Source organism: Cottoperca gobio, chromosome 8 (genome assembly GCF_900634415.1).
Source record: "Cottoperca gobio chromosome 8, fCotGob3.1, whole genome shotgun sequence".
NCBI classification, from domain to species: domain Eukaryota; kingdom Metazoa; phylum Chordata; class Actinopteri; order Perciformes; family Bovichtidae; genus Cottoperca; species Cottoperca gobio.
The window spans coordinates 23,287,961-23,312,960 of NC_041362.1; the positions used below are offsets into that span (position 1 = coordinate 23,287,961).

General features: G+C 42.1%; 3 protein-coding genes across 5 annotated transcripts in view; all 3 read right to left on the reverse strand.

Annotated features, from left to right (window-relative positions):
* The window catches only part of rras (RAS related), a 12,813-nt gene extending 7,472 nt beyond the window's left edge, over nucleotides 1-5,341 (reverse strand). The window contains exons 1-2 of the mRNA XM_029437945.1: nucleotides 4,724-5,341; nucleotides 2,245-2,332 (exon numbers count right to left, since the gene is read on the reverse strand). Of these exons, the coding sequence (XP_029293805.1) occupies nucleotides 2,245-2,332; nucleotides 4,724-4,810 (175 nt within the window). The 5' untranslated portion in view covers nucleotides 4,811-5,341. The remainder of the gene's footprint in view (nucleotides 1-2,244; nucleotides 2,333-4,723) is intronic.
* Nucleotides 5,342-8,814: 3,473 nt separating this feature from the next.
* On the reverse strand, nucleotides 8,815-12,002 carry LOC115012343 (probable dual specificity protein phosphatase DDB_G0281963). Its single transcript, XM_029437913.1, has 5 exons — nucleotides 11,865-12,002; nucleotides 11,460-11,554; nucleotides 10,726-10,885; nucleotides 10,205-10,328; nucleotides 8,815-9,920 (listed from the first exon to the last, which is right to left on the reverse strand). Exons 2-5 carry the CDS (start codon nucleotides 11,550-11,552, stop codon nucleotides 9,140-9,142), a joined length of 1,158 nt encoding a protein of 385 aa, XP_029293773.1. The 5' UTR covers nucleotides 11,553-11,554; nucleotides 11,865-12,002; the 3' UTR covers nucleotides 8,815-9,139.
* A 6,746-nt stretch (nucleotides 12,003-18,748) lies between these two features.
* The window catches only part of ap2a1 (adaptor related protein complex 2 subunit alpha 1), a 31,770-nt gene continuing 25,518 nt past the window's right edge, over nucleotides 18,749-25,000 (reverse strand). For all 3 annotated transcript variants that reach the window (XM_029437051.1, XM_029437053.1, XM_029437052.1), the window contains 4 exons: nucleotides 20,885-21,001; nucleotides 20,718-20,787; nucleotides 20,264-20,398; nucleotides 18,749-19,623 (listed from right to left, as the gene is read on the reverse strand). In XM_029437051.1, coding sequence (XP_029292911.1) covers nucleotides 19,546-19,623; nucleotides 20,264-20,398; nucleotides 20,718-20,787; nucleotides 20,885-21,001 — 400 coding nt within the window. In that variant the 3' untranslated portion in view covers nucleotides 18,749-19,545. The remainder of the gene's footprint in view (nucleotides 19,624-20,263; nucleotides 20,399-20,717; nucleotides 20,788-20,884; nucleotides 21,002-25,000) is intronic.

Sequence of the window (25,000 nt, forward strand, 5' to 3'; positions counted from 1 at the left end):
TACTCCGAGTCTCTCACGGATGGCTGAGCTTCTCACCCTATCTCTAAGGGAGACGCCAGCCACCCGTCTGAGAAAACCCATTTCGGCCGCTTGTACCCGTGATCTCGTTCTTTCGGTCATGACCCAGCCTTCATGACCATAGGTGAGGGTAGGAACGAAGATCGACCGGTATATTGAGAGCTTTGCCTTCTGGGTCAGCTCTCTTTTCGTCACAACGGTGCGGTAAAGTGACTGTAATACCGCCCCCGCTGCTCCGATTCTCCGGCCAATCTCACGCTCCATTGTCCCCTCACTCGCGAACAAGACCCCGAGGTACTTGAACTCCTTCACTTGGGGTAATGGCTCATTCCCTACCCGGAGTAGGCAATCCACCGGTTTCCTGCTGAGAGCCATGGCCTCAGATTTGGAGGTGCTGATCCTCATCCCAACCGCTGCACACTCGGCTGCGAACCGATCCAGTGAGTGTTGAAGGTCACAGACCGATGATGCCATAAGGACCACATCATCTGCAAAGAGCAGCGATGAGATCCTCAGGTCACCGAACTGCAACCCCTCTCCTCCACGACTACGCCTTGATATCCTATCCATGAACATCACGAACAGGATTGGTGATAAAGCGCAGCCCTGGCGGAGGCCAACACTCACGGGAAACGAGTCCGACTTACTGCCGAGTATCCGGACACAACTCTCGCTTTGGGCGTACAGGGATTGGATGGCCCTCAAAAGTGACCCCCTCACCCCATACTCCCGCAGCACCTCCCACAGTATCACCCGGGGGACCCGGTCATACGCCTTCTCCAGATCCACAAAACACATGTAGACCGGATGGGCGTACTCCCAGGCCCCCTCCAGGATCCTTGCAAGAGTAAAGAGTTGGTCTGTTGTTCCACGACCAGGACGGAATCCGCATTGTTCCTCTTCAATCAGAGGTTCGACTACCGGCCGAACCCTCCTTTCCAGTACCTTGGAGTAGACTTTACCAGGGAGGCTGAGAAGTGTGATACCCCTGTAGTTGGCACACACTCTCTGGTCCCTGGTATTATATATAATATATATATATAAATTATATATAATATATATATAATATATATATAAATTATATATAATATATATATATATATAAATATATATTATATATAATATATATAAATATATATATATATAATATATATATAATATATATATATATAATTATATATTATATATAATATATATATAAATATATATATATTATATATAATATATATATAAATATATATATATTATATATAATATTATAATAATTATATATATTATATTATATATTATATATAATATATATAAAAAATGAAGAAAAAAAATATATATATATAAAAAGAAGAAAAAAAATATATATATATATATCAGAGTATAATAACAGTCAGAGTGTGGTTTATGATGAATGATACATGACAGAAATACTGATAATAAAATCTTTACATTTTGGTTCATGGCCTACAGATCAGTCGATGAGAGATCTAATAAGGAAACAAGTTAGAACTCTTTTATTTCCATATAAATAGTTAGAAGAGTCTTTGAGGGTTACCTTTACACCAGCAAGTGTATCAAATGTGATGCTGCATGAGAGGCAGAAAGTGAAGCAGCCCGTGTTCATGTTGAGGTCTCTGACAGAGCCAGGGACTAGACGGAGCATTGCGTGTCTGCGTAATGATATGACGGTCCCACCCTTAACACCACCCACACCACACACTGCAACATCTTTGTACAAATCACTCCAAGAGAATATAGCAAGTGCTCCCAATTTTTTAATAAAATAAAATCTAAGTGGTTTTAAATAGAATGACTTCACCCAAGAAGCTTACATTTCTGCACAGTAATGTTTTTGAAGGGCCAGGTAGAAGATAGAGAAGTAAAGTTTGGAGTCAAATGTACAGTGCTGTAAACAAACATGGAAACATACTGTATAAAGAACAGTCAGCCAAAGTCATACATACTGCTGAGTTCATCTGTACACATCTGATGATTCATGTTTTACTGTGTGGTGAAACAGCAGTGTGACCCAACACACTGCAGCCTGGCTCCATGCAGAAACACTGGCCAAGTACAAGTCCTAACAAGGGAATTGAACATCCAGAGAGCAAACACACAGCCTGTGTCATATCACATCACAGTGCAACACACCCTCTGCTTTTTAAACAAAGCCTCTCACACATGCCGACAAACATTGTGAAGTATGAATTCATATCCAGTGTGATTCAGTCTTACTGTCCAGCCGGGTCTCCTTTCCACCCACAGTACAGATCTTGGTGTAGGAGTCCTCAATGGTGGGGTCGTAGTCTGACACAAAGTAGGACTGTGGGACACACTCCATGTTAATTACAAATTCCTGCTGTAGGCACAACAAGTTCTTGAAAGTCTATTGGATAATGGGTTAGGAACAGGGTTAGGGTTAACAACCCTAACCCTGTTCCTATAACCAGGTATAGGACACACCTAAGTACATTTACATTTCATTGGATTTAAGTGCAATTAAGTGCAATTTTGAGCACCATGTCTTTTTCCTGGGTATTTTTATTTCATACTTTACATTACATTACAGGTCATTTAGCTGACACTCTTATTAGCCTACTTCTGACTTGATTTACTACCTCAGTAAACATTTTGTGTGGAGTTTATGTTCTCAATCTCTAGTTTCAAGTCTTCTGCAACATAGTATGATGTTCGTTTAGTAAATTATGGTCCCATTTAGAATAAAATAGACGATATCCAGGGTATTCTTTATGGTGTGGCTACTTTGTGATTGAAAACTTGCTACCACGGTGTTGTCCGTTCTGGGAGTTGTTTTGTTCTACAACTTGTTTATTGTAACATTTAGTCCACAAACCACTTAGTTAATTGATTGGTTATTTACATCCTATGATTTACTTAAGTTGCAGCTTAAGTTGGTTTTTGGCTTTGTAAGCAAAATCAGGAACTAAGTAACTTGTGTTAATGTTAAATTATGTTAACTTGCATCAGCCACAATCACTGTAGCTTTCTGAAGCAATAGCTGGCTGGAGGGGGGGAAACACATTAAAAAATGTGGCCAGCAGCAACATAAAGTATATGAGACCTGTAATCAATTACCACTTGAGAAAGGGTATTGCAGATTAACCTATCCTCTTAAAACAGCACACAATGAACCATGTGTGCACAACTATCCATTATAGGTCAAAACATTGCTAAATGTAATTATAAAAGCCAGAAGTGGTTTGTTTGGGAGCCGAAAGAGCTCTTACTGCTGAGCTGAGCCAAACGATGTGGCTCACTAAAAAAGACAGAATTCCCGTCACAGCTTTAGAGCTGTGGTGCTTGTAGCTGGAAAAAAGATCAGTGTCCAAGTCATACATGTGTTATTTTTTAACATTCAAGTGTGAATCAATGACAAGTGATCCAGCCACAGCTGTTCAGAGGTGCAGTTAGTAATCCATCACACTGAACATCATGTCTGCATGCTTATTGTTCTAAATTAGTCCAAACTGTAACTGTGTAGTTACACCATGCAACATAACTTTAATTAAATAAAAGCAGACATGATGTTCACACTGATGGACAAACCACTGCAAGCAAGTTTCAAGTAGAGTTTCCTGTATCGGTTGGAAATGTAAACCAATGTTGCAGAAGAGCTAGGAGAAAGACATGTTACACTAATGTGCAGTGGTGGAGGAAGTATTCAGATATTTTATATGAGTAAACATAGTAATACCACATTGTAGAAATACGGTAAATAGCGATTAGCATCAAACTCTACTCAAAGTACCAAGTATACAGAATATTCCATTTCATTCCACTGTTATTAGATCACTTTAGTGTTGCAGATGGTCAAGGTATTCGTACTATATATACGGCCAGAGAGCTTGTGAATTTCACCAAGGGATCAATTAAGCCTCATCTTTATCAGTAATAATGCATAATAAATTATTAGTTGATTTTATGTTGTATTAATAATCTGAATATGTAAAGTAACTTCAGTTATCAAATAAATATATAGTGGAGTAAAGGGTACAATATTTCCCTGTGAAATATAGTGGGGGGAAAGTATAACGTAGCATAGAGTAGAAATACTTGAGTAAATGTACTTTGTTACTTTCAACCAGTGCTAATGTGTAGCTTGAATAATGAGCATATTTAAGGTAGGCCATTACATGCTGCACCCTTAATAAAAGGCTTTATAGGTTATATCCAATAGCTGTATAAATCGCTTACCATTGATCAGTAATAAGTCATAATCACTAATAATGTGAAGAGCAGTTTGGGTTGCCAGTTTGTGAAAAACCCTCCTCACACTTTGCTTTGCCTTTTCAGCTCTTAGTTCACCAGGACAACAACTACAATGGAGCGTGTGGACCACAATGTGTTTATTAATGTCCAACTCAACATTAGATCAGTCTTACTGGTCCTACAATAAGACTTAATAACATGAGAAAGTGAGGAAGCTGTGACTAATGACTGTTAATGACTCACCAGACCATAACCTTCGATTACCTGGAAAATTTGTTCTTATTAATAGCAGCTGAGTGATTTATCATCCAATAATAAAGTAATATGTTACGACGTATAAACCCTTTTAACAGTAGAATACTGCCAACAAAAGAATATATACTGTGATTGAAATGTGACATTAACATCACCAGAGCATCATACAGCCTGTGTGTCTGTAATAGAAGTATGTGTAGTAATAGTAGGTGGAGATGTTGAGTCTTACCTGGATGAACTGGATGGTCAGGGCGCTCTTCCCCACCCCCCCTCCTCCCACCACCACGAGTTTGAATCTTTCTTCTTCTCCACTCATATTGATTTTCAACTGGAAATTGTCCTGATCAGAAACCTTCCAGGGCCCGAGTTCCGCCGTTTAGAAGCAGCCAAGAAAACCAAAGTAATGTGGTGGAGTAGATCCGGCTGTTCACGGTAATGTTAGCAGAAGAAACCAGCATGGACGATTAGATCGAAGCAGCTTCAAACTGAAACTTTTACATGAAGCTCATTCTCTCCAACGAGTTTTTCAACACACAACCGGACCTGACAACCGAAGTCCCGCCGGAGTTCCAGTGTCCATCCGCAAAGCAGCAACTACCAGGCCGCAGAACACCGAGCTGAGCGAATTCTTTTCTCTTCTTTCTGCTCTTTTCTCCTCGGCCTCTGGGCAGCTTCTCTTCTGGGGGCGGAACTGCTTCCTCTTTTATTTCTCCTCAAGAAACTAAAGCAGATCACGCACTACTACTCACACACACACACACACACAGACACACACGAGTCAGTGTATTGTTGTCTCCGTAAAGATACGATAGAGCACTACACACACTTCAGTTTTGTTCTCATTAAAACTGAAAACCGACCAGGACAAATTCCACTTTCATGTGTCAATTTCCTTATTTGGTCATCTGGATTATCCGTGACATCATTTTAACCTAGTGGCCCGCGCATCATGTAAAAGCAGCACGAGGACCGAACTATTTCACTGTCATGATTATCCATAATAATATCTAATTCAAATTGTGTCTCCTTGATTTACAATCACACACTTTTAGTAGCTTGTGTTTTAGCTGGAACAAGAACCCTCATGTAAATTGACAACAACCTCTTCATAGTAAACTTAACAAAGGTGAACTACTCCATGTTCTCTTGTAATCCTCTGCACCATTTTAATTTAAATGTGGAATGCTTGGGAAATCTGAGCCCTCAGGCAACACATACCTCACCTTTCTATCTGGACAGTTGCCAGAAAGTTCCTCGCCAACAATCTTATAACCTGTAGCCATGAAGGCACTTCCATTCTGTATATATATACTATATACATATAATATATATATATTATAAACTCATATATATATACAGAATGCACAATATCCACAACCCATAAAAACTCATAACGCATTTTAGTGCAAAATGAATGGTGCCATTATGATCAATATTGTTACTAGCCTTTTAAAATATTGTGATGAAACTTATGGCTGATAATAAAAATAAGAGCATGAGTATAATACATTGTAGGCTTCATAGACAGTGTGACCACATTTTCACATCTGAGATGTTCATATCATTATATATGCAAGTTGTCATTGAGGAATCAGTTTAGCTAAGAATAATGTTATGGTCACATTCACCTGCTGTTGGGCCCTAAACAACCAGTTTAAATTAAATAAGATACTGAAGAATAAATGAAAGTAGGGGATTCCGTAGTCTTGCTGGGAGACTTCAACGCGCATGTGGGAAACAATGGAGATACCTGGAGAGGCATGATTGGGAGGTACGGCTTCCCTGATCGAAACCTGAACGGTCGTTTGTTGTTGGACTTCTGTGCTAGTCATGGAATGGCCATAACAAACACCATGTTCGAACATAAGGATGCTCATAAGTGCACGTGGTACCAGACCACCCTAGGCCAAAGGTCAATGATCGATTTTGTAATCGTATCATCTGATCTGAGGCCGCATGTTTTGGACACTCGGGTGAAGAGAGGGGCAGAGCTGTCGACTGATCACCATCTGGTGGTGAGTTGGATCAAGGAGTCGGGGAAGACTCTGGACAGACCTGGTAAACCCAAACGGGTAGTGTGGGTGAACTGGGAACGTCTGGAGGAAGCCCCTGTCCTGGGGATCTTTAACTCACACCTCCGGCGGAGCTTTTCAGACATCCCTGTGGAGGTTGGGGGCATTGAACCTGAGTGGGCGATATTCAAAACCTCTATTGCTGAAGCTGCGGTGATGAGCTGTGGTCTCAAGGTCTTAGGTGCCTCAAGGGGCGTTATCCCTCGAACACCGTGGTGGACCCTGGTGGTCAGGGAATCCGTCCGACTGAAGAAGGAGTCCTTCCGGGTTATGTTATCCGGGAGGACTCTGGAAACAGTTGCAGGGTACCGAAGGACTAGAAGGGCGGCAGCCTCTGCTGTGTCAGAGGCAAAGCAGCGGGTGTGGGAGAAGTTCGGAGAGGCTATGGAGAAGGACTTTTGGTCGGCACCAAGGTGCTTCTGGAAAACCGTCCGGCACCTCAGGAGGGGGAAGCAGGGAACCATCCAAGCTGTGTACAGTAAGGGTGGGACCCTGCTGACTTCGACTGAAAAGGTTATCGGGCAGTGGAAGGAGCACTTTGAGGAACTCCTGAATCCGACTAACACACCCTCTATGGTAGAGGCAGAGTTGGAAGCTGATGGGGGATCATCGTCAATTTCCCTGTTGGAGGTCACTGAGGTAGTCAAACAACTCCTCAGTGTCAAAGCCGCAGAGGTTGATGAGATCTGTCCAGAAATGCTGAAGGCTTTGGGTGTTGAGGGACTGTCTTGGTTAACACACCTCGTCAACATTGTGTGGAAGTCTGGAACAGTGCCTAGGGGGTGGCAGACCGGGGTGGTGGATACTCGGCAGTAAGTCGGACTCATTCCCAGTGAATGTTGGCCTCCACCAGGGCTGCGCTTTATCACCGATCCTGTTTGTGATTTTCATGGACAGGATATCGAGGCGTAGTCGTGGAGGAAAGGTGTTGCAGTTCGGTGGCCTGAGGATCTCATTGCTGCTCTTTGCAGATAATGTGGTCCTGATGGCGTCATCGGTCTGTGACCTTCAGCAGTCACTGGATCGGTTTGCAGCCGAGTGTGAAGCGGTTGGGATGAGGATCAGCGCCTCAAAATCTGAGGCCATGACTCTCAGCAGGAAACCGGTGGATTGCCTACTCCGGGTAGGGAATGAGCCCTTACCCCAAGTGAAGGAGTTCAAATACCTTGGGGTCTTGTTCGCGAGTGAGGGGACGATGGAGCGAGAGATTGGCCGGAGAATCGGAGCAGCGGGAGCGGTATTGCAATCGCTTTACCGCACCGTTGTGACAAAAAGAGAGCTGAGCCAGAAGGCAAAGCTCTCGATCTACCACTCGATATACCGCTTGATCTTCGTTCCTACCCTCACCTATGGTCATGAAGGCTGGGTCATGACCGAAAGAACGAGATTACAGGTACAAGCGGCCGAAATGGGTTTCTCAGGCGGGTGGCTGGCGTCTCCCTTTGAGATAGGGTGAGAAGCTCAGCCATCCGTGAGAGACTCGGAGTAGAGCCGCTGCTCCTTTGCGTTGAAAGGAGCCAGTTGAGGTGGTTCGGGCATCTAGTAAGGATGTCACCTGGGCGCCTCCCTAGGGAGGTGTTCCAGGCACGTCCAGCTGGGAAGAGACTCCGGAGAAGACCCAGGTCTCGGTGGAGAGATTATATCTCCTCACTGGCCTGGGAACGCCTCGGGATCCCCCAGTCGGAGCTGGCGGATGTGGCCCGGAGAGGGGAAGTTTGGGGTTCCTTACTAGAGCTGCTGCCCCCGCGACTCGACCCCGGATAAGCGGTCGACGATGGATGGATGGAACTACATTCCAACATTACAGGGATTATATTGGGACTTTATGATGTTTGGGAATTTATTATGCTTGAGTGATGCATATCCCCAAACACAATCTAATAGAAACACAGAAAGCCTGCTGCTGTTTGGGCCTTTGCGGTTCTGCAGTTGCTCATTTTGCCTTCTTGGTAGTCCAGTCGAGAATATTGTCTGAAATAGTGAATTACAAACATTTTACTGATGAGATAGAACATATGGCTTTTACCTGGCATTAGACCCATTATAGAGCTATTTAAAGGCCATGATTGTACCCATAAAGAGTCTCTAGCAGGCGACTGGGTCTTCTTTTGAAAATAAATGTCTTAACCAGCTCTGTACTCCTGACTCCTTGTAAATTCCTGGGCTCATGACAGTGATGAGACCTAAAAACAAGATAACTTTGTTGGGAAGCGCCACTCTAAACCACATTGATAAAAAGGCAATAAGACATGGTTGAAATATCATCTTTAATCATCAGTAAATACATCTCAAGCCATTCTGCCAAAAGTCTTTTAAAATAACTGAATCTTAAAAATGTTGAGATAAGTTGACCAGTGTTAATATGTAACAAACAAGATGCATTTGTGTAGAGGTTTATGGTCAAGTATAGTTCTTATATTCAGCTCTGCAATAAATAAATAAATAGAAGACAAACATTCTTTCAGATCTCCTGTAAATGTAGCAAAAACATGTGGTTTGCTTCAATTTGACAAACATGCACAGACACAAACAGACATAACAAACATCCTTAACATCAGCTGCTCTTGCACCCCTCAGCACCTGTAGGGCAGTGCAGGCTGCCCCATCTTTACAGTGTGGACAAACGCCCCTCCCAGCAGCACCCTCTCCCCCCAGCCCAGCAGCTTGTTGAGGGTGAAGCTGAAGGGCGACAGCAGGCCCTGTATATCTGCTGTGCTGCACTGGCTGTGGGAGGGACTCTGCTCCCTGTGGGAGTTCTCTGCCTGCCTGTGGGGCCATATGCTCCCTGTCTCCCTGTTGTGGAGGGTTGCAGATGTGCTGGTTCCCCTTGCTTGCTCGCTGCTACTTGCTGAGGTGGCAGGGCAGATTGCCAAAGGAGTCAAAACGAGTGTTAGGCTTTTGCGTTTCTCTAATAGAGAAGCAGAGCCTGCTGGGAGTTGTAGTTTTGTGGGCTTTGCTGCTGATTTGAGGGGCTCGCAGGGGCTTGGATATGGAACCTCACATGGCTGCTGGAGTTGCTGTTGGATTTGATTAAGAGTCAAATGAAAAGTCCGAAGTGTCCCTGACAGGGAAACCTGCTGGTTTCCACTTCCATTTGAGTGTCTCTGCTGTGTTTTGTCTGTGTGGTATAAGTTCTCTCTGTGTGCCTGCTTGACCTCTGCTGAGTCGCTGGTGACACTGTCAGCCTGATAATTCCTGTTCTGACTGTCATTAATGGATAGCAGACGATTGTCCAGCTGCTTGATGAGGAGGTCGCCACCAGAGGCCTTCTGGCTCAGAGTGCTCTGGAAGTGCTGCAGCTGACCCAGGAAGTTGAAATTTGGGGAAATGGACGGTCGCCGCTCCTTCACAAACCTTATAAAGGGACAGACAGGATGTGGGTTAGGGCTACTAGTCTTCAACAGCTCACACACTGACTCTGCTTGATATTCCACACTGACCTCTATTGTAGTCAGCCTTTTATAAATTTGTGCCAAAAGACAGTTAACATAAAGATTGACATGATACATGTAGCAGTCGCACCACAACGTGACATTCGCTCGCCCATGCAAATTAAGTGTACAGAACACTGGTAGATAGAATGAAAAACAGCACAGCTCAGATCCCACTGCAGTTTGAATGTGTGCCAACAGCTGTACCTGTAGGCGTGGTCCAGGTCCATTCCCAGGCTGTACATAATGTAGGCTACAGCCAGAGCCGGGGAGCGAGAGATTCCTGCCACACAGTGAACCAACACTGAGGCACCAGAGGACATTGCTGCATCTGTCACACAGTGACAGTTAGTAAACAGCACAGTGAGAGACAAGCAGCAGTTACATATCGTTCAAATCAGCTGACTACATCCATATGATAAACAAGACTGTTAAATAAATGTGGACATTTATACAAGTTATGTGTCATGTGTTATTTGTATTGGAAATATATGTATTAGAAATGGAAGGTAATCAGCTTGTAAAATGGCTTGTTAAGATATAATATAGTATATACTGTATATAGTAGATCTATACATATGATATACTATATATATAAATATAGTAGATATATACATACTATATATATATATATATAGTATATATATACATACTGTACTGTATATACAATATATATATATATACTGTATATATATTATATATGTGGGATGGTGAGGGAGTGTCCTGACCAATGAACTGAAGAGCCTGTGGGATCCAGGGCAGCAGGTCGTCCCACAGGGAGTCGTCAATGGGGATACGAAGATATCTGGAGCGAGGCAGAAAGGAGGGCTCAGGGCTGCAGTGGCTAACACTCAGCACATAGGAGATACCCAGAGAGGCCAGCCGGTCCTGTATGCGCACACACACGCACACACACACACACACACACACACACACACACACACACACACACACACACACACAAAAATCAGTGATTTTCACTGTTGGTTGTCTAGCCTTATTTAGGATATTTTGTCTCTTGCTAAAGTAAGGTCATTGCATTGAGTCACATTTCAGTAATCTCACACATTATTGGTGGTAATTATTTTTTATTATTTTCTGCTACTTGTATCAGAGGGCATATTGTGCTCCACTACATTCCACTGAAATGTCTAATTGGCAGATTTTACACACAAAGCATGTGATCGGTGTCAACAATGTAAATGTAACTTCCCAATTGTATATTAAGAAGTAAAGAATTAGCCACACCTCGACCAAATACAGCAGTAAAATACTGCTTACACATTACACATACATCAATAATCTTGCACTGCCTCATAAATACTTAAGTAAATGACATTTTGCTGATAATTTTACTTAAGTGAAATTTAGAATGCTGGACTTTAGATTACAACGAGTATTTGTTTAAATAGTTTAATTGATGCTTTTATAAGGATCTGAAAAGACACCACTCGTCCCTTACCTGCGTCACGTCGCTCTCTGCTCCAAGGTAGAGCCGCGGTAGGATGACAGACAGGGAGGGCCGATCCGCCTCACTCTCCCGGGACAAAACCATATCTGCAGCACAACAGGCACTACATGTAATACGTGCACGCATTTTGCTTGCAACATATCGCAACGTATTTATAAGATAAGACTAAGTTGTCCCCACAATGCCCAAATGTGTGTGTGTGTGTTCTATGAGAAAGCAGTGTACAAAGAGACTGACATTAAGAGCTACTCCTGCAGCTTTTTATTATCTTAGCTCATAGATTCCAGCTGACAAAGAAGCAGCACATTATAAACATATGCTGTTTTCGTAATAAAGGAGGTTTTTTTTTTTTTTTTTATCTCAAGCTAAATTGTGATGATATATTAATATACTCACTGCAACTTTCCCTGTTTAAAATCCCCGGACACGTCCTATTCGTGCAGCAGAAGCCGGAGCAGCTCTCAGTCAAAGGTTTGGACTCTTTCTGTCCACACTCTGCGTTCACAAACTGGCTTCTTCAGGATGAGCTCATCCTCTTTCCAACAATAGATCTTGACTGGATGATGTCATCTTCAGCCAATCAGCGCCTTGCCAGACTTCCACGCGCACAGAAGCATCTGCTCTGTATCAGCGCGCCCTCAGCAGCAGAGAGGGTTATAAGCAGGCTGTTCGCCAAGTGTGAATGTAGAATATAGTTCACCAACTAGCTGCTTCATCAACACCTCTCAGCCTTTATGTGCACATTGTAAAATACAGCTGGAGATTCCAAAAGCTCCCCAGGTCTCTCAAAATGATTTTATAAAGGCATTACATACAGATTTTCTGACTACGGGCTAACTCCAGTGTGTACAGCCAACACACATTCTGCACCACTGATCACCTGCACACAGTGCAGATTTGATATTTGTTGCATTTTCTACCCCTCATATCGTGGTCCAAAAACTGAGCATGCTAGGGGCTCGGGGCATGCAAAATGTGTTTTACACAATACAAAGATAATTTATTTTCAGTGTACAACACAGGGTTGTGCAACAAAATGCAGTTAGTCTCATTCTGCTACTTAATAAAAAATATGTATTGCATATATGTATACAATAATAATGTGTTATTATAATATAACAACACTAGGTGTTTGTGTTGTTGTTAAATTGATTGGTAGGCTATAAATCGTGTGCATGTGACGTCATGCTTACGTCCCAACCCGTAATTCAGCCATGTTGGATGATATACACAACCAAGACGGCGCCCGTTCGCGTGGGAGTTGCTGCAACGCTTCATAATTTTCTTTGTATTTAAACGTCTAAGATTGAAAGAAAATGCCAATCGTGTGCGCAGTGTATAATTGTGGTCATAACGCTACTCGTGACCCAGAGAAACGGTTCTTTAGATTTCCTACAATCATCAAAAACAACGATCCACAAAAGAGGGATGAATTGCTGTCTACCGAACGCGGTTTAGCAACATAACTCGTGAGGATTTAATAGAAGAAAAAGCACAATTCACCCGTGTGTGTGGCGTCCACTTTATATCTGGTAAGAGCTCATGCTAAAGCTATGTTTTCAATGTTTACGTTAAACATTTGTGCTTATGATATACCCGAACACTGTAAGACCTTACTTCTCCATATCGCTGACTGGTAAATAAGGCACTTTCTTTACAGCCATTTGCTCTTTTCTTCTGTGCATGTTTTTGTTTGGCTTATTCTTGAGACTACTTCACTTGCGAAAAGCAAAGCACCAAGACCACCCTGTCATCTTTGACTGGTTTGGTAAGAAGACTACCAACCCAGCCAGAAACAAAGAAATGATAAGCATCTAAGCTCTTGTATGCCTTCATTTGTGCGTTGGTTGCCCACGACGTTTGTAGCACAAGGTAGTTCACAATATCCAGATATTCAATCGGCGGTAATCTAAATCCTCAATATGATCCGACGGCTTTAGCGCGTACGGGTCACGGCCGCACATTTGGACTTTTTCCTCTGAATCTTGCCTTTGCAGAGGACTCGAGAGTCAAAATACTTTGAAGAAGTCGGAGTTGTATTGCTGTTGTTGTTCGCTTTAGACGGCATTGTTGATTTGTATATCATCCAACATGGCGTCGCACGCATACGTCACACAGTTTTGTCACGTGTTTGCAAACTATCTATATTTCTGTGGTAACTGCATGTTATCTCAGCCGGGGATCATGAGATCGGTTGCATGGGTGAGTGCATGCTTGTGCTCGAGTCTGTGCGTGTCTGCGTATCTCATCTCTTGTACAGGGCTCATCTCCAATACTGCTGCATCCTGAGTGCTGAGTGCTCCTTTATGACTGTATGCTCAAGGACCTCCCATGCTTGTAGAGACTCACACTTTCTCTTCATTTTATTCCCTCATTGACTACTGACACCTCATTACTCTCCCTGGCCGGTAGGGGCCGTAAGTGAGCAACAGCTTCAGTGTGGTCTGCTGTGGACGGTGTTTGGCACACTGCTCTGCGGGCAGACAGACACAGGCAGCGGGGGAACAGTGTGGTGAGAGTGGGTGACTGTCATTTGGCTTCATTTGGCTAACAGCTACAAAATGTCTGTTCTAGACTTTGGGGCCATTTACTTTTGCAAGAGGTCGCAAAAAAATTAATCTATTTAGATAATTCACATATGTAGAACATAAAAATACAAATGAAGCACAAACGCCTGTAGAAGAGTTCATAGAATTTTATTTTAAGATTGTAAAAATGTGACAAGAATTAGCTAGCCTCAATCCCTGCCTCTAGGAGATTACTAAAGGCGGGAGGAGAGCGTCCATTTGAAATGTTTCACTTTTTATGATCAAGATAATGACAGTGTTCCATTGTTGTGGTTGTTTTCATGGTGCTCAAATGATCCACAAGTACATTGACCTAAATGAAAAAGTTTAGCGAGATCTTGTAAAAGTACATCTTATTTTTTCCCAACTTTCTTTTTCTTTTGAAAGTTTAGCAGTCTACCAATTGTATGATTCATGTAGTTTTATATACAAGTTTAATAAATTGAATGTATTTTTTTTTAAAACATTGTAAAGCACAAATCTATAGCACATGTTGAAGTGCTGACAAAAAATATGGGAATATTATAGTAATGTTAAACTGTGAACCCAAGGGCATACATTTGGCATTGTCCATTACTATGTTTATAAACAATATGACTGGGGGAGAGATGTCCACAAACAGAGCAACACCCCAACAACACAGGGAGCTACCTTTATGTACGTCACAATAATTAATAAGTTTGACCATTAACTTTTTCTGGCAAATTCAGAAAAAGTTAGAGTATCGTTTCACGTTTCCTTTAATTATATTACAGTTCATTTAGCTGACACTAAATCCTGTTGATCATATACTGTGAATGTGCTGTGCTGTACTGGAAGAAGTTGCTGTCATGCATCACTATGGCACAGTAAGACAAGAGGCATCATATTGGATATATGGCATAGTTTTACTTTCACATTTTTTCATTACAGAGTAAATCTTAATTCTAACAGGTATTGGACAGGTTCTTAACACCGATACATGAGGCTGCATTAGCTAGTGGATACTGCACACACACCACACAATGACAAAATGACTACATTTTCCACTACAAAGTTCGACGTCCTGCGATTGCCGTGCAGCCACAGACCATGTGACCATGTATTAGAAATGTCTTTAGGCTTTTTTTTCTTACCTGCTTACAGCCACTCACTCACGCACACACAGATAGATACATATATACATACATAGACAAGAGACACATACACACATAAGAAACATATAACATACATACTACCCCAAAAGAGAGAGACACACAGAGAATAAAGACATAAGACACACAATACAAGATATAGATAAACACACAGAGACAGAGATAACCTAATATAAAGATACATACATATAAATAGAAGATAGAGAGAGAGAGACAAAGAGAGAGAGGACACTAGAGAGAGAGAGACGACAGAGAGAGAGAGAGACAGAGAGAGAGAAGACAGAGAGAGAGAGAGAGAGGAGATACACAGATACAGAACAAGAGAGAGATACAGAGAGAGAGATACATACAAAGAGAGAGACAGACACGAGAGAGAGAGGGAGAGAGAGAGAAGAGAGAGAGAGGAGAGAGAAGACACAAGAGAAGAGAGAGAGAGAGAGAGAGACATACAGCAGAGAGAGAGAGAGAGAGAGGAGAGAGAGAGAGAGAGAGAGAGGAGAGGAAGAGAGAGAGAGAGAGAGGACCACAGAAGAGACAGACACAGAGGAGAGAGAGAGAGGAGAGAGACACAGAGTAGTAGAGAGAGAAACAGAGAGAGAGACACCACACAGACAGAGAGAGCCACACACACAAGAGAGAGAACACACCACACAGGAGAGAGAGAGAGAGAGAGAGGACCACACACACAGCAGAAGAGGAGAGAGGAGAGAAGAGAGAGAGAGAGACACAGAGAGAGAGGATAGAGAGAGACACAGAGAGAGAGAGAGAGGAGAGAGAGAGAGAGAGAGAGAGAGAGAGATAGAGAGAGTGAGACAGTTTACAGAGAGAGAGAGAGAGAGAGAGACAGACACAGAGGAGAAGAGAGGAGAGAGAGAGACACAGACACACACAGAGAGAGAGAGAGAGAGAGAGAGAGACAGACACAGAGAGAGATAGAGATAGACAGGACAACGAGAGAGAGAGAGAGACAGATAGAGAGACAGACACAGAGAGGGAGATAGAGGACGACACAGAGAGAGAGAGAGAGAGGAGACAGACACAGAGAGAGAGGAGAGAGAGAGAGGAGAGACAGACAAGAGAGAGAGAGAGAGGAGAGACAGACACAGAGAGAGAGAGAGAGAGACAGAGACAGACACAAGAGAGAGATAGAGATAGAGACAGACACAGAGAGAGAGAGAGACAGAGAGAGAGACATACACAGAGAGGGAGAGAGAGAGAAGAGAGACAGACACAGAGAGAAGAGAGAGGAGAGAGAGAGAGAGAGACATACACAGAGAGGAAGAGAGAGAAGGAGAGAAAGACCAGAGAGAGAGAGAGAGTAGAGACAGACACAGAGAGAGGAGAGAGAGAGAAGAGTACAGACACACAAGAGAGATAGAAGAGAGAGAGAGAGACAGGACACAGAGAGAAGAGGAGATGAGAGAGAGAGTAGACATACAGAGACAGTAGAGAGATATATAGAGAACAGACAGATACATATACAGAGAGAGAGACAGGATACAGATACAGAGAGAGATAGATGACAGACACGATACATGGATAGAGAGAGAGAAAGACATAGATAGATAGAGAGAGATAGATAGATATAGATATATACAGGACACAGATAGAGAGAGGAGACACACAGAGAGAGAGGGATATAGAGAGTATGAGAAGAGAGACAGACAGACACAGAGAGAGATAGACATAGAGAGAGAGAGATAGGAGAAAGACACACATAGAGAGATGAGACAGAGAGAGAGACAGACACATAGAGAGAGAGAGAGAGAGAGGGGGAGGAGAGAGAGAGAGAGAGAATACACAGAGAGGAGAGAGAGACAGACACATAGAGAATAGAGAACATACACAGAGAGAGATATAGACATACACAGGAGAGAGAGAAAGAGAGAGAGACAACACATAGAGAGAGAGAGAGAACAGACACAGTAGAGAGAGAGTACATACACATAGAGAGAGAGATGTACAGACGACAACACAGAGATAGAGGAAGAGAGACACAGACACAGAGAGGAGAGATAGAACAGAACAGACAAAGAGAGATGAGAGAGAGAAGACACAAGAGAGAGAGAGAGACACAGACAGAGAGAGAGAGAAGATAGAGAGAGAGAGAGAGACAGAGAGAGAGAGAGAGAGAGAGAGATAGATACAGAGAGAGAGAGAGAGAGAAGAGAAGAGAGATAGAGAGGAGACAGAGAGAGAGAGAGAGAGATAGAGAAGAGAGACAGGAGAGAAGAAGAGAGACAGAGAATAGAGAGACAGAAACAGAGAGAGAGAGAGATACAGTAGAGATGAGAGAGACAGAGAGAACATAGTAGACAGAGATACATAGATATATGAGATATATATATATTAATATATATATATAGAATATACACGTATACACTATATCATATATATATATATACACGTCACATATATACTCATATAGTATATATTTAATACACACACACATATTTATATGTATGAGTATATATACACACACACACACGCACACACACACACACACCTATATATACTGAGTCCCCTGTAGATGCAATGGACATCTGGTGTCTTACATCCTGTTCTCCACACATCAGTGCTTGCGCGTGAGAGGAAGCCCGGGAAGAGTGAGATAGCTGTGGACGCATGATTCTCAACATTTTGAGATGACTGAACTAGTTAAGAGAACTATATCCATTTTCTGTAGTACTTGTGTACACATATTTTTTGACATTGATCTCTTCTAGAAAGGCTTGGCTGGAGAAGCAAGAATATGAATGTACATATGTATATCAGACTGATATCTCTGTCCAGCCTGGGATGGAATGGGATCATAAATATGTTGGTTCTGGATTTAGCTTCTGCCAAAGCACCGTCTGTTCAGAGCTTCACTGCCTGACTACAAAACGGTTATATCCTTTATTATTATGGTGCATCTTCTTTGTGCCCTTAACGGATATATAGCTACGATTGTGCACTTCTTCAGAAAGAAAATCAACTGGACTCCATATAGATATAGGTGTAGCAACCCAAGCCAGTACCAGGGTCCTGTGAAGCCATGACAGCTCCAAGATATAGGCAACCCCTCTTGGGTCTGTCTTATCTATCGTCCCAGCAGCTGTGCACTTCCGAGGTTGGGAACTTAACCACACATACTTTCGCATCAGTTAGTCCTCATCAATAAAGTCTTCTCTCACTCTCTCAAGCATGCTGCTTGAAAAAGATTACAATAAAATATATACATCACCTTTGCATGGCATGTCCGAGAAAACAAAATAAACTTTAAAAACATACTTGGACAAACCGAACAAAGGTGAGATTTATGTTTTATCAGAAGTGTTTTCAAAAATAATTTTCCAGTTTTACAAAAGACTACAGTGATAAGAACTATGTGGGTGGCTTGCTCAGTGTACAGGCCCACAGACGCTTCCCTAAGCTTTTCAACTGCGAGCACCTGGAACCATCTCCCAGGCAGTGGAGGAGTCACTCAAATGCCTCAAACAGACGGTTTCAAAACTGCCAAGTCATATCCCTGTAGCAGTCATCTACATAGTCTCCTTCTATTCAAGTGGCTTGGGTTAATCACAGGCATTCTACACAATCAAGATGGGAATGTTTTAGAAAGCGATATAATAATACACTGGCACATATTTACATACAGATCAATAACATCAACAAGTGTACTAATTCTTTGAAATGAAAGGCTACTCATTACAGGGCGTCCAAGAGAGGAATTGGGTCATTCAGGGGGAAAGAAGGGTGGCTCATGCTGGAGGGTCTCAAAGAGGATCCCAGTGCCTTAAGTGCCTTTTCACTGGGAATGCTTGACAGAAATGAGTGGGCAGAAATGGCAGAGATCAGAGTTCTGGACCCTCAGGTCTCACATCATTAGTGTATCCCACCAGAACCACAAGGAAACATGGAGGCTTTATACTAGTGTGTGTGTGTGAGGATATGAGAGCATATGTGTAATAAACATTCACCCATTTGATTTCAAGGAATGCTCTACCAATTCAAATAAAGCCTCTTTCTCTCACACACAAACATATTGCATCAATACTAGTTACACACACACACACACACACACACACACACACACACACACACACACACACACACACACACACACACACACACACACACACACACACACACACACACACACACACACACACACACACACACACACACACACGAATCAGAATCCGGGACAAGAATGATGACAACAATATTGCCAGCTGCTGCTAGCAGTGGCTGCTTTTTCCCTTATGTAGGTTACACCTTTTTTTACTCAAAGATTATTTGTTGGAGGGAGGAGGAGAGGTGTGGCAGGAGGGCTCGTGGGAGAGGTCGCTGGTGGGGATGGTGGGAGTACTGGTTACGGTGGAGGTCTGGTCTCTAGAACTGTTCGGCGAGCAGCTCGCAGAGACGCCTGGAAACAGAGTCCTTGCTGCAACGCAGAGTCAGGCGGTACATCTACAGAGGCACACACACAGAAAAAAGTTAGGAGAGCCATATTTCATTCCAGGCCAAAAATATAAAAAAAAAGGGTCTGACTGTAAAAGTGGTGAAGCACACCCACTCTGAAAGCCCAAAGGTTTTTTGAGTTTTTAAGTGTGCAGTGTCCCCGCTAATTAAACATTATGTCATTTTTTAAAATAACCACAAACAGGAAAGCTGTCACGTTCCTGTCTGTTTCCTACATGGTGTTAATTCTTTTTTAAACATACTTAGATGAATAGTGGCTGGTGTTCCTGCATAGGAGGTCCAACATTTTGGACCAACAGAAATCATGAAAATTACAAGATGAGACTTTATTTGGACCTGGTCTCACTCTGGTTCAGGTTTTGGTTTAGCAGCCACATTGTTCAGGTTTGGGTAAAGGCACCAGAACTGATTTCAGTACGTACAAAAACAGTACTGAACCAACAAAGGGTTTTCTGTTCATATCTAATTAACTGTCAGTAATAGGATTGGAAATTGTCTACATCCTCAGATGATGAACATTTAAAGATGTGTTTTTGGTTAGCTGGCAAGTATTTGATTCAATAGGACATGTCATTTGAAACTTTAAAATCTGACAGCAAAAACATTTCTGTGAGCTTTTGTGTAGTACCTGTGCCTGGCCATTTGGCTCCAGTCTTAGCAGACAACCAACCTGCTGGCCCTTGGTCTGGATCACTCCAGCACACACATAGTTCTCTGAATTTGGATCGACATCGTCCAGCAGGGCCGTTCCTAGTCCCAGCAGCTACCCACAAACATATCACCACACATTAAAAATACCATAATAGGATTATAATAATATAATACACAGGACACTTCTGACAGAAATGGGAGTATTACGAAAGGCAACAATGGTTCGGACTCAATTCTATAAATTTGGATTTTCATGTTAACATGTAACATTGTCATTACAAAATAATCCCTGGTTGTAAGCAAGAGTACAGAAGTGTTAGGTACTGTACATGTAACAGCCTTTATTATGGAGACAGATGTGGTTGAGCTTTTTGATAAGAAGTTGCAGGAGAAGCACATAGATAAAAATGAGCTGTTGAATGTGGACGTACCTTAGCCTTAAGTACTTCAGTGTCCATGCTGTGATTAGCCTTGAATATCTTCTGTGCTTCTTGTTGAGGTCTAAAGAAAGTTCAAATAGGAGACAGCATTACCAGGAATCCTAAATGCACTGACATCAGACAGACAGACAGACAGACAGACAGACAGACAGACATACTGGCTAAGCTGTTTCCAGCGCTGGAAGAAGTCATGTGATGTCATCTCAGTTGGCTGGAAGAACTTGTTGATGGTGACAGGCAGCTTGAGGGTCAGGTTCTGCAGAGCTCCACCATATCTAAAAATAACACATACACATTGCATGTCTACAGATTCTTCTATCATTTTGTCTGAAGTTCCATGTGGACAGGATTGATTTATCATGTCTGGAGCGCATACGTTTTTTTCCTCTCCCCATACCTACACTTACTACAGTCCCAATTACACACTGTTTTTGGCACACAGTTGGTCTTAATCATTCCGGAGAAGGATACACAGCGGATGCAGGTGGAAACAGAAGCGATGAAGGAAGAGATTGACAACTGTAGCTTATGGAGAAAAAGGAGATATATATGAAGTGTCTCCCCTCTCTTATAGACTGAATCGGAGTTTCGGGCTTCCGGTGGAATCGCAATGCATGCTGGTGTGGCAAGCCTAGAAAAGTGAGCACCAACTCTACAAGGGCCGCCATATTGGATTTATTCTCTATGTGTTTACATTGTATTTAGCTTATTCTTCAAGCGTGTTTACATTGTATTTGGCTAGTTTTTCGTGTGTAATCATCGCTCTTCTAGTTATGGGATTTGGACACCGACATTGTGTGGTGAAAGGATGTTCGAACAGTGGGAAAAAGCTAAATAAATGGGCAGAATCTCATTGTGAGCTTCACGATTGCAAAAATTGCGACTGCAAGCCCCCGTTCGAACTATTTCCATTACCAACAGCACTAAAGAACAATGATAGAAGGCTAGCATGGACCAAAGCTGTAAAGAGACAGGATTACAATGGGAAGTCTTGGAAGCCCAAGAAATCTTCGTGGATTTGCAGTGAGCATTTCATGCAAGGAAAACCAACAAATGAATTCCCTGATCCTGAACTCAACCTGGGGTATGTAGTCTATCTACTTGATTTATATATTGACAAATGTACTTTCTATATATTGAGTTTTATAATAATTAACAAACACAAGTTAAGTATATATTTATAATAGCTTACCCTGCAACACAACTGCAATAAGCACTTATGATATCGCCAGTTTTCTTGACTGTGCAGATCCATGCCGAATGTGGCGTATGGGAAACTTTCATTGAATGAGTACATTTTGCTTTCAAAAAGCAATACTCAGAATCTGCGAGAGGATTGAAAGATATTTGTTTCAACCAGCCAGAGTCAAACAGTCTAAATGCTTTGCCTTCTTTGTATTCGTTCAAAGTTCGTTTATGAAACTCGACATCGTTCCCTGGGTGGTCAGACATTAAAAATAATGTTATATCGCTGAGGTATATCGGCTGCCAAGAAGTCATGCTGTTGTTTTCATTGACCCAGCCATCGATGGCTTTCAGACTGTTCGGGCCAACAGGGATTGCATCGAGAACGTTAAGCGTAAAGGCGGGGGGCTTCCTGTTCTTGTAAACAACAGATGGTGCAATCCTAGTCACATTACAATCAAGGAACATATTTGTTGCCCAGACATCAAACTTTTTGCTGTGGGACTCCGGCAGCAAAGGCCTTATGAAAACTACCCTGACCAACTTCTCTGAATATGTGAGCTGGACTTGCTGTATGCCAACATTAAGGATGCATACAGCTCTTCTTCCCTCCCCCCTGTGTATGTCAGATGACAACCTTGTGCACCTCACCCCCCTGCTATGTTTCTCTGGTCAGAGAAGAGTCAGCCTGCGATCACAAGGACAGTGAGGAGATGGTCGGGGAAGGAATACGAGACACTTCAGGGATGTCTCTGTTTTACGGAATGCATCACAGACTGCATAAACTTCTGTGTGGACTGCACCATCCCAACAAAGACATTGTTATTTAAATAACAAACCATTGGTCTATCTGCCCTCTTCAACCTGATGACTCACAGGAAGTCCTTCCTGCCTGTGGCCATCAAACTCTTTAACTCTTCCCTCAGAGTGTTAGGCACTCTGAGTCAATAGACTGGCCCCATAAATATGATATCTAAACTGCATTACAGACTACACTCCTACTACCTGTGCAATTATTCAACGGTGCAATAGATCGTGTGCATGTGACGTCACGCTTACGTCCCAACCCGTAAATCAGCCATGTTGGATGATATACACAACCAAGACGGCGCCCGTTCGCGTGGGAGTTGCTGCAACGCTTCGTAATTTTCTTTGTATTTAAACGTCTAAGATTGAAAGAAAATGGCAATCGTGTGCAAAGAGTATAATTGTGGTCATAACGCTACTCGTGACCCAGAGAAACGGTTCTTTAGATTTCCTAAAATCATCAAAAACAACGATCCACAAAAGAGGGATGAATTGCTGTCTACCGAACGCCGTAAGCTGTGGTTTAGCAACATAACTCGTAAGGATTTAACAGAAGAAAAAGCACAATTCACCCGTGTGTGTGTGGCGTCCACTTTATATCTGGTAAGAGCTCATGCTAAAGCTATATTTTCAATGTTTACGTTAAACATTTGTGCTTATGATATACCCGAACACTGTAAGACCTTACTTCTCCATATCGCTGACTGGTAAATAAGGCACTTTCTTTACATGTGATGGCAGCCATTTGCTCTTTTCTTCTGTGCATGTTTTTGTTTGGCTTATTCTTGAGCCTACTTCACTTGCGAAAAGCAAAGCACCAATGTGAGAACATGCTTCGCTTAATCCAGCCATACAATCACAGTGTGCGAGGATAACATCGGCGCTCTTCTCACTCACAAACCACGGCTTGAGCGGTGTATCTCGAGATCTTTGAGAGTGATTTACACGGGCATGGATGAGCACCCTGTCATCTTTCAGTGGTTTGGTAAGAAGACTACCAACCCAGCCAGAAACAAAGAAAATATAAGCATCTAAGCTCTTGTATGCCTTCATTTGTGTGTTGGTTGCCCACGACGTTTGTAGCACAAGGTAGTTCACAATATCAGGATATTCAAATCGGCGGTAATGAATCTAAATCCTCAATATAATCCGACGGCTTTAGCGTGTACGGGTCACGGCCGCAAAATTTGACTTTTTCCTCTGAATCTTGCCTTTGCAGAGGACTCGAGAGTCAAAATACTTTGAAGAAGTCGGAGTTGTATTGCTGTTGTTCGTTTTAGACGCCATTGTTGATTTGTATATCATCCAACATGGCGTCGCACGCATACGTCACACAGTTTTGTCACGTGTTTGCACACTATCTATACTCTGCAGTAATTATTCAATTCACTTTCCATCATTACTGTAATACACTGTACATTTCAAGCAACAATCTTTCTTTCAGCATTAATATCATTATTAATATTATTACACAGCTGTATAAATTTTAATATACATATTTTTACATATTTATTGTTGTTATATATACAAAGTGCACATTTTTACTTTGACTTATCTATGTTTATATAAATACTCTAGTTTTAAGTTTTTATTCTAAAATGGAGCTGGAACTGTGAAACAATCTAAATTACATATCTAATAACATATTTTTGTTTCTGATTGTTATTGAGTTTCATCCAGGGTTTCTGTAGGTTTCAACATATTCAATTTAAGATCTTTTAAGATTTAATTTTAGAAATACCACTGAGAATTACAGTTAATAACTCATTTGTATGTTGCAGTCATACTGTCTTATGAATGAAAATAACTCTTAGAAATACTTTAAGTACTTGAATTTGTTGACATGTCTAAAATCAAATCAAGTTTTAATTATATAGACCAATATCACAAATTTGCCTCAGTGGGCTTTACAATCTGTAGAGCAGGGGTGCCCAAAAGGTCGATTGGTCGATCGCGAATGTAGTACGGGTCGCAGCATTTTTAATACAGTTAGATCACTTGGACCTGGTCATTTTTAAAGTAGCTCACAAGCCAAAAAAGTGTGGGCACCCCTGCTGTAGAGCATACGACACCCTCTGTCCTTAAACCTTTGGAGCTCACAAGGAAAAACTCCCCAAAAACCACCTCAATTAAAAATGGGAAAAAAGTGGAAGAAACCTCAGGGAGTGTGTGTACATCATTTCCCTCAATGTAGATTATGTGGTAAAAAGACAAGCAACTGCGGCATGTTGAAGAAGTTGAGCATCAGAAACTCTGACGAAGATTATTTAAATCACAATTTG

Excerpts from the sequence above, each read along its gene's own strand:
- LOC115012343 (XM_029437913.1), bottom strand. The coding sequence starts at position 11,552 with ATGGTTTTGTCCCGGGAGAGTGAGGCGGATCGGCCCTCCCTGTCTGTC. Across the intron at positions 10,329-10,725 it reads ACAGGCTCTTCAGTTCATTG|ATGCAGCAATGTCCTCTGGT; the intron begins GTCAGGACACTC and ends ACTGTGTGACAG. Across the intron at positions 9,921-10,204 it reads GACCTGGACCACGCCTACAG|GTTTGTGAAGGAGCGGCGAC; the intron begins GTACAGCTGTTG and ends TCCCTTTATAAG.